This window comes from Anomalospiza imberbis, chromosome 9 (genome assembly GCF_031753505.1).
Source record: "Anomalospiza imberbis isolate Cuckoo-Finch-1a 21T00152 chromosome 9, ASM3175350v1, whole genome shotgun sequence".
NCBI classification, from domain to species: Eukaryota; Metazoa; Chordata; class Aves; order Passeriformes; family Viduidae; genus Anomalospiza; species Anomalospiza imberbis.
Window position 1 is genome coordinate 21,378,647 of NC_089689.1, and position 12,571 is coordinate 21,391,217.

Sequence of the window (12,571 nt, forward strand, 5' to 3'; positions counted from 1 at the left end):
GCCAGCCGTGACCAAGCAGCAAGCCCAAAATATGCACAGAGGCCATACCAGAGGATGGAGTAAGGACTCCCATGAAGGACCCTGGGACAAGGGCAGAGTCTCCACATATGAATACCTGGTGGCATAACTTCAGCAAGTTCTGTCCTTGCTTCAAAGTGCAACATAACCTAAACCTATGAGTTTGTCCCTCACTTTTCTGGCACTGCAGGGTGCAATGTGGGCCACCACATACCCAAAGGTGGGGTTGAAGAAGGGTTCAAGTAGGTGAGTATGCAGTGATGGGTAATCCCAGAAAAGAACCCTACTCACTAAATATGCTGTCCAGAGAGTCCTGTTTTGGCCCATAGCTCCGGGCTGTTACTCTCTGTGGCTGTTCTCAGAGCTACTTTGCCTCACCCCAAGGTTGTAACAGGGAACCTGGCTCATGTTATGCAAGGGGAGAACCCCTCACTCAGGAGATTTCAGGGCAAAGACTCCAAAGCAACTTCTGATGAAATAGCCCCTGCTTTCTTCCAGCTCCACAAGGGCTTTGAAGCCTGTCACAGTCCTCAGGAGGCAAACACAGCAGGGTGCAGCCCTATGAGGATGATCCTGCTTCTTTGTGCCTTGCAGGATGGGAGTTCTGCTGCAGCCACACTAACTCGTCACTGCTCTCTGCAAAGCCACGGCAGGAGACAATAACACGAGGCCATGGTTCCAAGCCACACTCCAAGGAAGGATCCTACCTCCACACAAGGCTGTCCAGGAACTTGACAGGACTCCGTTTGAAAAAGATGTTGAAAGAAATGATCTCTTTAAGTGCAATGGGAGATATTTGTCTCTGATTTACCCTTGGCTTTTTGCTCTGGTTCAGGTAGGAGCGGTGTGGGATGGCTGGCAGATCTGAGAGCATGGCACGCCCCAGCGGGCAAAGCGAGCAGTGCGGAGGAAGGCGCGAGTCAGTTTGGAGTGCTCCCCATTTATCAAACTCACGCAGCCCGCCAGCAGAGCGAGTCTTTCCATCATTACAGCTCTCAAAATCCGATTCATACCACTAATCCTGCCTTCATTCTCCCAGATTAATAACATCTCTTTCAACCTTCACAGTGTGATAAATAGACAAAGAGAGAACAAAAGGAGAAACAGAAGTGAGAGAAAGAGCCAGAGCAACTCCACATAATAAAGAGAACCAAGAAAGGGGAAAGGAAAAAAAAAAAGGGAAAAGAAAAGGGAAAGAAAGGAGCCGGCACACTTGACTCTGCCATTTACTTTAGCAGATTCTCCCCAGGAGCACCCTGCCATCCTTAAAGAATGTAAAACATTGCTCAAAGGAAAGGCTCGTTAGCAACCCTGACCAGCCCAGGTTTGCTGGAAATCTTTTTACTTCCAACCTCTGCTCAGGTCAGCACTGAAAATGAGTTTGTTGGTTTCTTGTTCTGCTCCTCCCCAGACTCCCACAGAGGCAAAGCCTCCAGCACAGGCTTGCTCTCTCCTGTATTTAAGGCAGCAGCTTCTTGGAGGGGAACAGGAGGCCTTGGATGGTGTCTGTTCCAGGGGTGTCCCAGCAGCTCAGCAACCCCAAAACAGGCTGGCAGAGCAGCAATGGGCTGACACAATAAGGGCTGTTCCAGAAGCCAGGATCATGCATGGAGCTTTGGATGGGGATGAAGACCAAAACCATGATGACATGGAGCACCATGCCATCAGTCTGGCTGGAGGGCCAGAGGAAAGGAGACACCTACATGAACAGAGCAGGACTGCAGCAGGGGTGTCACAAGCCCCAGCTCCCCAGGCTACATTTCTCTGTCCCCTGCCTTGTTCCCTGGGAGGGAACTCCTAACCCTGCCTGTCTTGCACATCCCAAATCCACATTTAGGGCACTGGAGTCCCGCTGATGATTGTGGAGCTGCAGTCCCCCTGTTATGCTCATGCCTGCTCCAAGCAAGGGAATGGCACTCACAGGTACCCTATCCCCAGCACTCCTCTACTCTTATTTGTTTAGAATCAACTGAGCCCTGGGAAATGCTGATCCTACAGCCCAGGACCCCAGAAAGCCAACCCCACTGGCCCTGAGGCACATGGCCAGAGATATTTAGCTATTTCCCACCCACAGCCTTCACCAGAGCTGTGCTGTTCAGCTTTTTCACTCTGCCATGCTGTATTGAACACTCCATACACTCTCCACGTTATTTTAATAATTAGATGTTTATTGGCACATTTTTCCCATACTGCTTCCACATTTGCCTGATTTGCTTTCCAGTGAGTGACTTCCCTTGGTTCAGTCCTTCCACAGGATGCATACCTGCAAAACGTTTCCCCTGCTTTCCCCAAAAGGAGCATCCATCCCCCTTTGCAGCCCATCCCTGTGGACTCCTGGCAGGTGCTGTGCATACTGACCACCACCATGCCAAGCCCAGATGAACAACTCAGGCACAGCTCTGGATTTCTGGCCAGGATGGTGCTCTATTATGGCACTCTCAGCCCCTGTGCAGAGGCTGGGCTAGGTTGGTTTTTTTACCTCTCTTCTTTTATACTGTTCCATATTACTCCAGGCTTTGAAGTACAGAGAAAAGCAACACTCAATGTGCCTTTTTTTTTTCTCCTTAAACCTACCTTTATCATAGCAAATCTTTTCCTTCTCCGCTGTGTCGCTGGAGATAGATATCAAGTAAAAAAATGTCTCCCCTTCTAACAATGGGTTTCCCTTCCCTTCTGAACTTCAAATAGAAAACTCTTATCTACAGCCACAGTTGACCAGAAGAAGAAAAGAAATGAAAACAGACATATGAACTGAACCCGGGCTCTCTTTCTATTCACTTGGAAAAGCTGTGCTGGGTTCTTCACACAGAGATGCTCTGAACATGTTTATAGCAAGTATTTACTCACTTCAATAGCTATCCACCCACCATGGAAACCTACCTTTCCTCAAGAACAATTCTCCTCTGCTCCATGTACTCTTTTCAATCTCTTCCTTGCCTAGCAAACTCCATGCACTCGGGCTATCAAGCACAACACCACCTACACCTAAATCTGGGGACAGCAAGAGCTCTTCAAACTCAGCTAAGAGAAACTGCAGTGGTGCCCCTGGCACACAGAAAGCATCACTTCTGTAGAGTGCAAGTTCTTTAAATGACAGGATGGATGACAGGTCAGACCTTGCTGGCTCTACTTGCACAAGATGCCTTGCACAGGCTGAGACCAGGCTGCTTCAGCGAACCCATGACCTACCCACACACCCCCCATGTGCAGCACCCATGTGCCACTGCTGGTGCCAGCCAGTTCCTCCATTTTGTTTTAATACTCCCCTTTGAACAATCTTCTTGCCTGTGATGGAGCTGTTCCAAGGAGAAACATACAGACACACAGAACTTATTTTCCTTCCCCACTTTGGAACCTGGGTACAGACCACTCCTGTCCTGACTTTCCTCCCCTTCACTGGCTTGATCTCTGGAGAGGCACTGCCAGGTCCCAAGCTGGGTTGAATACCCACATACTGGGACTCACTGAGGTCCAGCTGCTGTCAAGCCACCCCTGCTCTCTGCCCAGTTTACAGAAGTTAAAATGTGAGCACTGTGCTTCACAGATAGTGTTTCTCTCACGTCATAGTGCCAGGACCAATACACATAGCATGAAACACAAGGAGGCAGGCACTACTGCCTTCCCCACCTCCCAGTGTGTCCTGCTGGGCTACATGTGCTTCTTGAACCCTTCCTGCTTTCAGCCTTGACAACCTTGTCACGCAAGCTTTGGGGAACCTGGCCTTACAGCCCTGGAGCACCTCCTGGCTACAGCCACAGAACTATTTCTTCTTACCCTCTCAAACCCTCCCTGAGTTCAGTCACAAATTCATTCACAGGAGACTGCTGGACAGACAAACTGTCTTCCTCACCACACATGGCATCATGGGCTCTGCCACCAGAGATGGACACAGCTACTGCCACATATTGTCCCCCAGCCTGCCATGGGGACCAGAGTCAAAGAGACTCGTTGCTGGAACTGGAATCAAATTCCCAAATCAGTTGGGGCAGAGGACTGGAAACTTTCCAGATAATTCTCCATTAGAAAGAAGAACTTTCCTTCATCAAAACCCAGATCTCATTCTCATCCAGGGAATTTGGAGCTCCTGGCCAAAGGGAGGATGAAATTCCACCTGAGACATGGGCAGAAATCCTCCATGGTCACACTTGGGGACAACATCCAAGTCCAAGCTCTAACTCATTTGGACTGGAGACAGTTTTGGTAACTACCTGGCTCAAAGCAGCCCTCAGCCAGGAGAGGCCATCCTGCGGCCCCAACTGCCCAGCATGCTCTGCTGCAGTACCCCACCGAGCTTCCCAGGCAGCAGCATTTTTCCCTTCATATTAAACTCTGTAAGAGTCCCCAGTGCTCTTCCTGTGGGGCAGTCCTGGTGTTGCAGAAGGCTCCTCCTTGTGGGGCTACAATGGGAAGATCCATCAGACAAAGCACCTTCTCTTCAAGCTGCCTGATGACAGATGTTCAGCCAACGGAGCAGTGGGATTGGCAGAGCACTGCAGAAGTGCTTTATAATTCCTGCTCCTCTCCTCCTTCCTCAGCCTCTCCTGGGAGAGAGGCGATGATGAACGGTGACATAACTGACTGTTCCCAATCAAGGTAATGTAAGTAATGACAGCTGACGTGATTCCTGGAACGTGCAGGCGCTACTGGCCCACGTGCCTTGCCTACCACAGGCAGCACTGCCAGAGCTTGTGGAGGGAGAGGAGGCTGGAGCATAAAGTCTGGCTGGGGTACAGGGGAGAGAGAGTCCCAAGACAAGAGGCTGTCTCCAAACCAGCTGCAAATGACTCATTACATCAGTCTGCAAACAGAGCAGGAGCCAAGGGGAGGTGGATAGCATCTACATCATGGATCAAACCCTTCCTGGCCTGTGTACAATGCCTGCCCCACACCTGGACACCACACCAGAGTGACACCTGAGACTGTAGCATCCCTAGTCCTTAGGAAGTGGTGTGTGGGGGTCTTGCTTGGTCCCTCAAGGTTCAACAAGGCTTTTATTGCTCCAGCCCTGGCCCTGCTCCCCTCATCATCCATGACTATCTGGAAACAAGAGCATTACATCAATAACCTGGACCTCACCTCTCCATGCAGCTGCTGCACAGGCAGAACTATGTCATCTGAACTCAAAGCAAGGGGGTGCAGCAGCCACAGATGGCACATACGGGTTGTTCAGAGACTCACAGAGGGAAAGAAAATACTCTGCAATCTCATACCCATAATCCTCTTCCAGAGCCTCAAAATTAGTAGGCAAATTTAATATGCAGAGAAACGTCCGATTAATAACCCAGCGTTGACTTAAGAAGACCCTGAATAATACATAGTGCTTGTACATGGAAGGAGAAGAAGTCAAGTCCTTCTGCCTGTCAAGTGTATCTGCCTTCCAAGATTCGACACCTGATGAGAAACCTCCCTGCCAGCCACACACAGTTCTAAGCAGCTCTTCAGAAATGGCTTTTGTTGAATGAATGGCAAAACTTTGCACCAAGTTAGGCTGGCACTTGGACAAGTCCAAATATGGCGTTATTTTAAATGTAATTAGTACTGCCTGTTAATAAAGTCCCTTTACAGCTGCCAAGCAGAGGATGTTGCTAAGCCTTTGGAGCCTCAGCCGTGAGGCTGCCCAAACCTCTCCTCCACCCTGTCTGCACTGCAATACTCCCACTCCCAGCAGCTCAGCCATGTCAAGAAAAAGTCAGACCCAAATAGACAAAAGACTGGCAGAAGCTCAGATGCACATGCTCGGCTCCACCACACCATAATGATATGAATGAATGAATAGCTATGAATGAACTATTCCCTTCCACAGCTTGATTCCAGCTTCTGTTGTTTAATGCTGGTTTTGGTGCGAGACACTTGAGCAGTGGCATCAGTATCCATGTGTGGTGCTGTCTGCTTTCCTAAATAATGATGGCTGGAGAAAAATTTGCTCCCTTTTTGAGAGTATTCCAAACCAGATCTAGCAGAAAAATGGTGTTCACCTTGGCAACAGACATTTTTGTGTAGGGGCTACATACAAAATGCCCATTCTGAGAGGGTTGAAATGCTGCAGAGCACTAGGGATTTGTGTAGGTAGCACCAGTGAAATACTGTGTATCTCAAGTGCTTTAATTTTTGAGATGGGGAGAAAAACTGAACAGCAGGTCAGGCAGAGGCTCCCAGCAACTGGTCATTCTGAGTCTTGTGGCTGAGTGACCCTCCTGTGCAGCCAGCCCATGAGGATGCTGCATGGATTTAATGCCTGCAAAGCAATTTGAAAGTGAAAAGCCTCGCAAACAAGCCTTGTGGCCGAAGTCCAGAGGCAGGAGAGATGAGACCTAATTTCTGTTTCAATCTCTGATATGGATTCACAGGAAAATCATCCAATCCCCCATGCCTCAGTATCCCCACAATAACGTCTGTTGAGTGGTATGAGCCTAAAGTCATTCATGTCTTTAAAGAGCTTTAACATCTACTACCTGAAGACCAAAGGACCATCACTATGCAAAACATGAGCTGTGTACAGCACAAAGTCAGAAGGCATTTTAAAAAGAAGCCACCCAGTGCAAAACACAATGGAATAAAAGTGAGCAGGAAACAAGATTTGCCTTCTTCAGATGTAAATGAGTGCCAGCTAGCAGCAGAGCTCCAAAGACACCCATTTTAGGACCAAAAAGAGTTTCTACAAAGGGACCCAAGAAAAAAATGCGATAAACAGGCTCAGTTCTCAGAGTTTGATTTCCAGAGTAATAAGCACAGAAACTGAGCCCAAAGAAAAGATCTGTATTAGAATCCAAATCCAATCATTCTGATAATAAAGAAAAGACATCTGAACTGGTGCAGAACTATTTCCAGAGAGAAGTTTGACTCCCCATCCCTTTAACATCCTGTAGTGGCTCAATGGAAAAATACTTAAGAAGTTGCAAGTTTGGTCATAATGTGTAAAAAGCCCCTGAAATGCGACATCATTTACTCTTCTGTGGTATTGCTCAGCAGAGCTAATAAATCTTGCATGAGCAGAGCTGATTCTAATTTTCTAATATGAAAAGGCATTTGGATTGAGAGAGAGGGGAAGATAAAAGTGATTGAATCTCCAATAGCCCAGCGTCAGTGACAAGAAACATCCTGCTATGGACCCCAAGGAAGAATGGCTCCCCCTCCTCCCTGAACCACAGGCACACTCACCTGCTTGCACATCCAATTCTCCCTGCTTTCTGCTTGCCACGTCTCAGTCTCCTCTATTGACAGGACGTGGTTTTAAACACAGTTACACAAGTTATCATTTCTGCCTTTTGATCAATCTGAATTTTCAGGACAATTACCCTCTTAATCAATGATTGCTATCAGCAGCCCCTTGGATTCTTCACCAAGGCAATCGTGCCGCCGGGGCAGACAGCGTGTGCATATGCAATGAAGCTGCGGGGAGGCACAAGTCCATCTTCCCCTGACGTAGTCATCGGCTGAAAGGGTGGAGAACTGTGAAGGCCACTTCAAGGAACACCTGACGTAAAAAATAAGTGGAGGGAATTAAAAGGGACGTTGTGCAAGGTATTTGTGGCACAGCTGGGCTGGGGGGATCAGGGACCTGCTGAACATTAACATCGAGTTGAAAAATAAGCCAACTAACCCAAGAGATTTAACACCCACCAAAACCATATATTTAAGAGCTATCTATAGCCATCACTAACCATTTCTAATGAGGCTAATAAAGTCAGTTTCCAATTAGAGACTGAAACATTAGAAGAAGAAAAGGCAAAGAGGCAGCTTTTAAAAACCTCTGAAGATGTGGGATTTGGATATGGGGCTTTATTTTTTTTCCATCAGAAATTACTTAATATCACCAAAATGCCCCTAGGATTTACACACACAAAGCAAGCCCCCCGCTGCTGTTCCCTGGCAGGGTATTTGTTTCAGTAATTGATGTTTGCACAGAACTCAGCTCTTGGAGGATGTGGCTCCTTTGAGGCATCTCTCAGCACCACAGAAACATGGCCTCAGATATTTAGACACCACAGGAAACCTCAAAGCAGCCAAAACCCAATTGCGGGGGCTGTGGGCTGGCTGGGGTATGATGCTTGGTATCCCTTCTCTTACAAGAGCACCACCAGGCCGTTGGCAGGTTCATGACACTTGGTTTGTGTTTTCAGACGAGGCAGGGCAAAAGAATGCGTGTCTCCCACCCGCACATCTCTCTGGGCTGCTCCCTCGACAACCTTAAGTGCTTCCCCATGGCATGGGACACCTTAACATAGCATTCTGTCCAAAAAATACCTTAGGCAGGCCTAGACAACATTGTGTCTTCCTGAGCGGGTCAGCAGGTAGAGAGGCTGCATCTTTTCCCAGGCTTGGAAAGCATCCTGCACCTCTCATGTGCTGTGTCAGCAGGAGGGAGCTTTGGGACCTGGATGGCAGCAGGAAAATGCTGCTGGAAAGCAGTCGAGCTCCTGCAGAGGAAGGCATTGTGGTGGCTTCACCATTTTGACTACCAGATCGGGCTGGCAAAAAGCAACAGAGGCAGCGCCAGGTGAGGCTTGTGGGCCAGCTGCCTTTGCAGGCTGCTGGCTGGAGGAGCTCTCTGAAAGGCACAGTATTTCACTAGCTATTTTGCATGGAGAATTGCCGACCAAAGATATCCCCACTGTGTACTCCAGAGCAATAAAAATAAAAAAAAAAAAACACGAGAAGAATTCTTTAGGCGGGTAATGGGCATTTTATTCCTTTTTATGACACTAAACATAGGCAGCTGGCATAATTACAGCACAATAAAGGCATAATGTGCACCTAGCAGAACAAACTCATACTTTTGATAATTAGGCAGAGCAAACACAGTCTGGTATTCAGTCACATGGCTTTCCTGTCTCCTGGATCTGTCAGAGCCCCTGTCCTCACAGCACGTCAGCCACATTCTTACAACTGGATTTAGCTGGGCCCCATAGGGAAGGCTGAGCAAGGAGTGTGTTGCTAGAACTCTCCTGCACCAAGAGGAATGACCATGCACCTCCACTGCTTAGAGCAGACAGTCCTGTGCAGCTCCTGGGAGGTTGCTGAAAACTGCATGTGGCAGAGTTACCAGCAGAGGATCAGTCACCTCCTGATTGGCACAGACTGTCCCCACAGGGGAAGGAATGGTGCAGCAGAAATCCACGGGCAAAACAGACGTGGTACAATGGCAAAGGGAGACCCAAAACACAGGAGAGACTCAGAGCTGTTTCTGGTTTGGCAGCTCTGCCAAGACAAGTTCCTTCCTACCTGGAAGGGCTGAGCAGAGGTGTGGGGATGCCTCTCCACTGCAGTGGCCAAATAGAGTTGGTGCCAAAACGCAAGAACAGAATGACATGTCCCAAGGAGGCTGAAAGATCTTCACCTACAGAAATAAAGGTCCACTCTGGACCTGCTGGAGGCTAGCAATTAGCTATTTGAAAGTTTTGTGCTACCCTTAGTCCTGGTAGACCTGCCTCCTCCAAAATATACTATCAGGCAAGAAGTGCACTCCTCTGGCAGCTGCAGCATCCACACAGGACAGCTCTTCCCTGAGTGAGTAGCGCAGCCAAGGCAGAGATCCCAAATAATCTCTCAAATATTACCAGCATCAGTCAGAGTCAGGCTGACAGAGGTTACCACACTGGCAGAGCACAGAGAACAGGCTTTCCTGAAATTGGCACAAAACCATACCCTAAATATCTACAGTTTGTTTAAAAACACATCTGCAGGATGCATGCAGGAGGAGCACTGGCAGAACAGTACACTGACATTTCATCTCCATACCACTCAAACCATTTGGGATGTCAACCAATGCTTGGAGGAGAGACAACAGCTCAACTACACTCCATCCTGCATGGCTTAATGTAAGTCGTTTGCTCTAAGGTATTTTGAGTGCAGTGTTGAAATGCCAGTGTCCTGGCTCAAAGAAAGGTGAGGTGGATGGAGCTGATCCATCAGCTGATCTCATGAGTGAGACCTACAATTTCAGCTGTGGATAGGATGCCCAGGAAAGAATCAAACAACATGATTATGAGCTTTTGCAACACAACATTGAACACAAGGAAGGAAAGGTGCATGTTTGTCAATAAATAAAAGCATCTTGCCCTACCATACCTACTGACACCCAGAAGGGACTGCTGAGAGCTTGATGGGTACTGAGCAAGCTTGGGAATGGCCATTTGCTCAGGAGCTTTGATGCCCTATAAAAAGATGGCAGCAGCACTCATGTCAGAGCACCCAAGGAGAAAATGGTCCTGGTCTGTAGGAGACAGTGCTTAGGAAACTGGGAAAACCAGCCACTGTGGGATAGACCCTGGCTGGGCTCATGCTTCAGAGTGATGAGAGCTGCCCTCCCCAGCAGGCCACAAAATAAGAGAAGTTTATGCCCAAACAAGGGCAAAAGATGGGTTGTTTTCTAAACAAAAGTGGATCATATCTGTAGACTTTTCAGCCAGTTCTTAGAAAAGCCACTTTGATAGATTCAATCCTTGGGCTGCAGGCAGAGTTCAAGCACGGAAACCTGCAAGTGAAAGAGCAAAAGCCAGGATGAAGCCAGAAGTGCTATGCCAGCATGGGGGAAGGGTGACAGGAGACTTTTAATCCTAACTCTGAAATCAACTTCCTTAGTAGCCTTGGGGTTCTTAGGGATTTAATTAATTAATTTAATGAGTGTGAAGTACTGCAAGTTATTAATATACAAATTCCACTACTGTATCTCCCATCTCGCTGCTCATCATCTCTGGCTGCTTTATACTGAGCCCCTAAGAAGCCAAAGCCAAGCCCTGGTATGCTTCTGTGCAATGGGGCAAAGGCTGCACACCCACACTTTCCCAGCCAAGACACCAGTAACAAAGTCCCAATCCTTCCAGTAGGACAGTACATCACACACAACACAGGGCACCAGGAACATCTCATACAAAAGAAAAAAAAATTCTGTTCTTCCCACTTTCAGGTAAACCAGCCTGCTGTTGCTGGTGGTAATGGCAAGCAGTCACTCTCCCTTTTGTAGCTATGTTGGCTTGGTAGGAAAATGAGGACCAAAACAGGTAATGTTTTAATTGCCAAGGCTAGAAAATCTGAGAGCTCATCATGCCTTCCTGGAGAACTGCAAAAGCCTATTTTCATGCTCGTCCATGGAGCTCCTGTGTTTCAAATAAATGCTGAGAAAACCAGCTCTTCTCCCAGGCACTAGGCAGCTGTGCTGGTACTCAAGTAAAGCTCTAGATGAATGGCTGGGATGCAGGGATGCTCTGTCCCTTGCCGTTCCCATGGGGCTCTAGGAAAGGCCATTTTTCACATATTTGTGCCTTCAACTCCCAGCTCCTTCCTCAACCTGCAAGCAGCAACCAGACCCATGGAACAAAGGTCTGAGCAGTATGTTTAACCTCAGCAGCAGCAGACAAACACAGCCAGATGGAAACCAGGAGGCTCCTCGGTATAGGGGACAGATGTTCAAATCCCCCAGCACGGGGAATGCAGGCACAGTGAGGTGCAGCCGAGAAATATGGCACTCAGCAGGAAGAGCAGCACACAAGGTCTGAGCAGCTGCCTTTCTGCCTTTTGCCTGCAGCTAAACCAATGTGCATAGAAAGAATCAGAAATACCAACCTGCCTCCAACCACTTGCATAGACAAGGATGCTTTTGGTAAAGTGACCATGGCAGTGTGCTCAGCAAACAGCTGCTCAGAATTTCACTTAAAAGGCAAATCTTTTGCCCTGGTTAAAAAAAGCTCAAAGGCAACAAATTTTCCTCTCTGCTTTGTCCAGTAGCTGCAGGCTACATGGGGCCAAGGAACATAATTGTGCTCCTCAGTTTCTCTTGAATCAGTACCTTCTGACCTTACCTGAGAGCTCTCCGTATCACATGTGGCTACAGGAGGCCCTGGTTCTTACTTGAAACCCAAAGGCACTACCAAATAATAAAGTCTGCCTTGGGATTTTCCCAGTTCAAACATCTGGGATTTGGGCAGACAGAATCAGGAGGGGAGTGGAGACTGTACATGGCACCCAAGGGAAATACCCCTTCTTTCCCTGCTCACGTACTCTTGAGTTTCAGTGATGTGTCCCAAGGAATGCAGACAGCCCATGTCTCAGTGCAAGGGCAAAGGAAGTAGTATCATAGCACACAGGGCAAACAGGAGGGGAGAAGTGATGACTGTCTGCTTCAAGGCAGGACCAGCTCCATCCAAACCATCCCCACCACATTCTTCTGAACTCACAAGAGCTAGAGGTCCCATATTCCTCCTCTTATCCATGGAGACTGCTTACTGATCTTCCTGCAGCTGGAAAGGATGTGATCAAGAGCCATACACCACAACCAGTCAGAAATTGAGCACTTTCATTCCTCAAAAATGATTTCTGCTTAGTCTTCTCTAGGCTGAATATCCCAGATCATAGAAGCAATTAGGTTGGAAAAGACCTCGGAGATCATGGAGTCTAACCTATGACCTAACACCACCTTGTCAACCAGACCATGGCACTGACTGCCACATCCAATCTTTCCTCAAACACCTCCAGGGACGGTTACCCCACCACCTCCTTAAGCAGCCCATTCCAGTGTCTGATCACCCTTTCTGTGAAGAAATTCTTCCTAATGTCC

The 12,571-nt window shown here is 48.1% G+C and overlaps 2 protein-coding genes across 7 annotated transcripts in view; both read right to left on the bottom strand.

The window, feature by feature from the left end:
• The window catches only part of KIF2C (kinesin family member 2C), a 425,302-nt gene that overhangs the window by 75,796 nt on the left and 336,935 nt on the right, over nucleotides 1-12,571 (bottom strand). The gene's annotated exons all lie outside the window — the stretch shown is intronic.
• ERI3 (ERI1 exoribonuclease family member 3) overlaps nucleotides 1-12,571 on the bottom strand; it is a 135,124-nt gene that overhangs the window by 61,291 nt on the left and 61,262 nt on the right. Inside the window, exon 6 of one of the 6 annotated variants that reach the window (XM_068199146.1) lies at nucleotides 8,679-10,492. The exons of the other annotated variants lie outside the window; for them this stretch is intronic. Within the exon in view, the coding sequence (XP_068055247.1) occupies nucleotides 10,454-10,492 (39 nt within the window). The 3' untranslated portion in view covers nucleotides 8,679-10,453. Of the gene's footprint in view, nucleotides 1-8,678; nucleotides 10,493-12,571 lie in introns of those variants that run through there. 6 annotated transcript variants of the gene reach the window in all.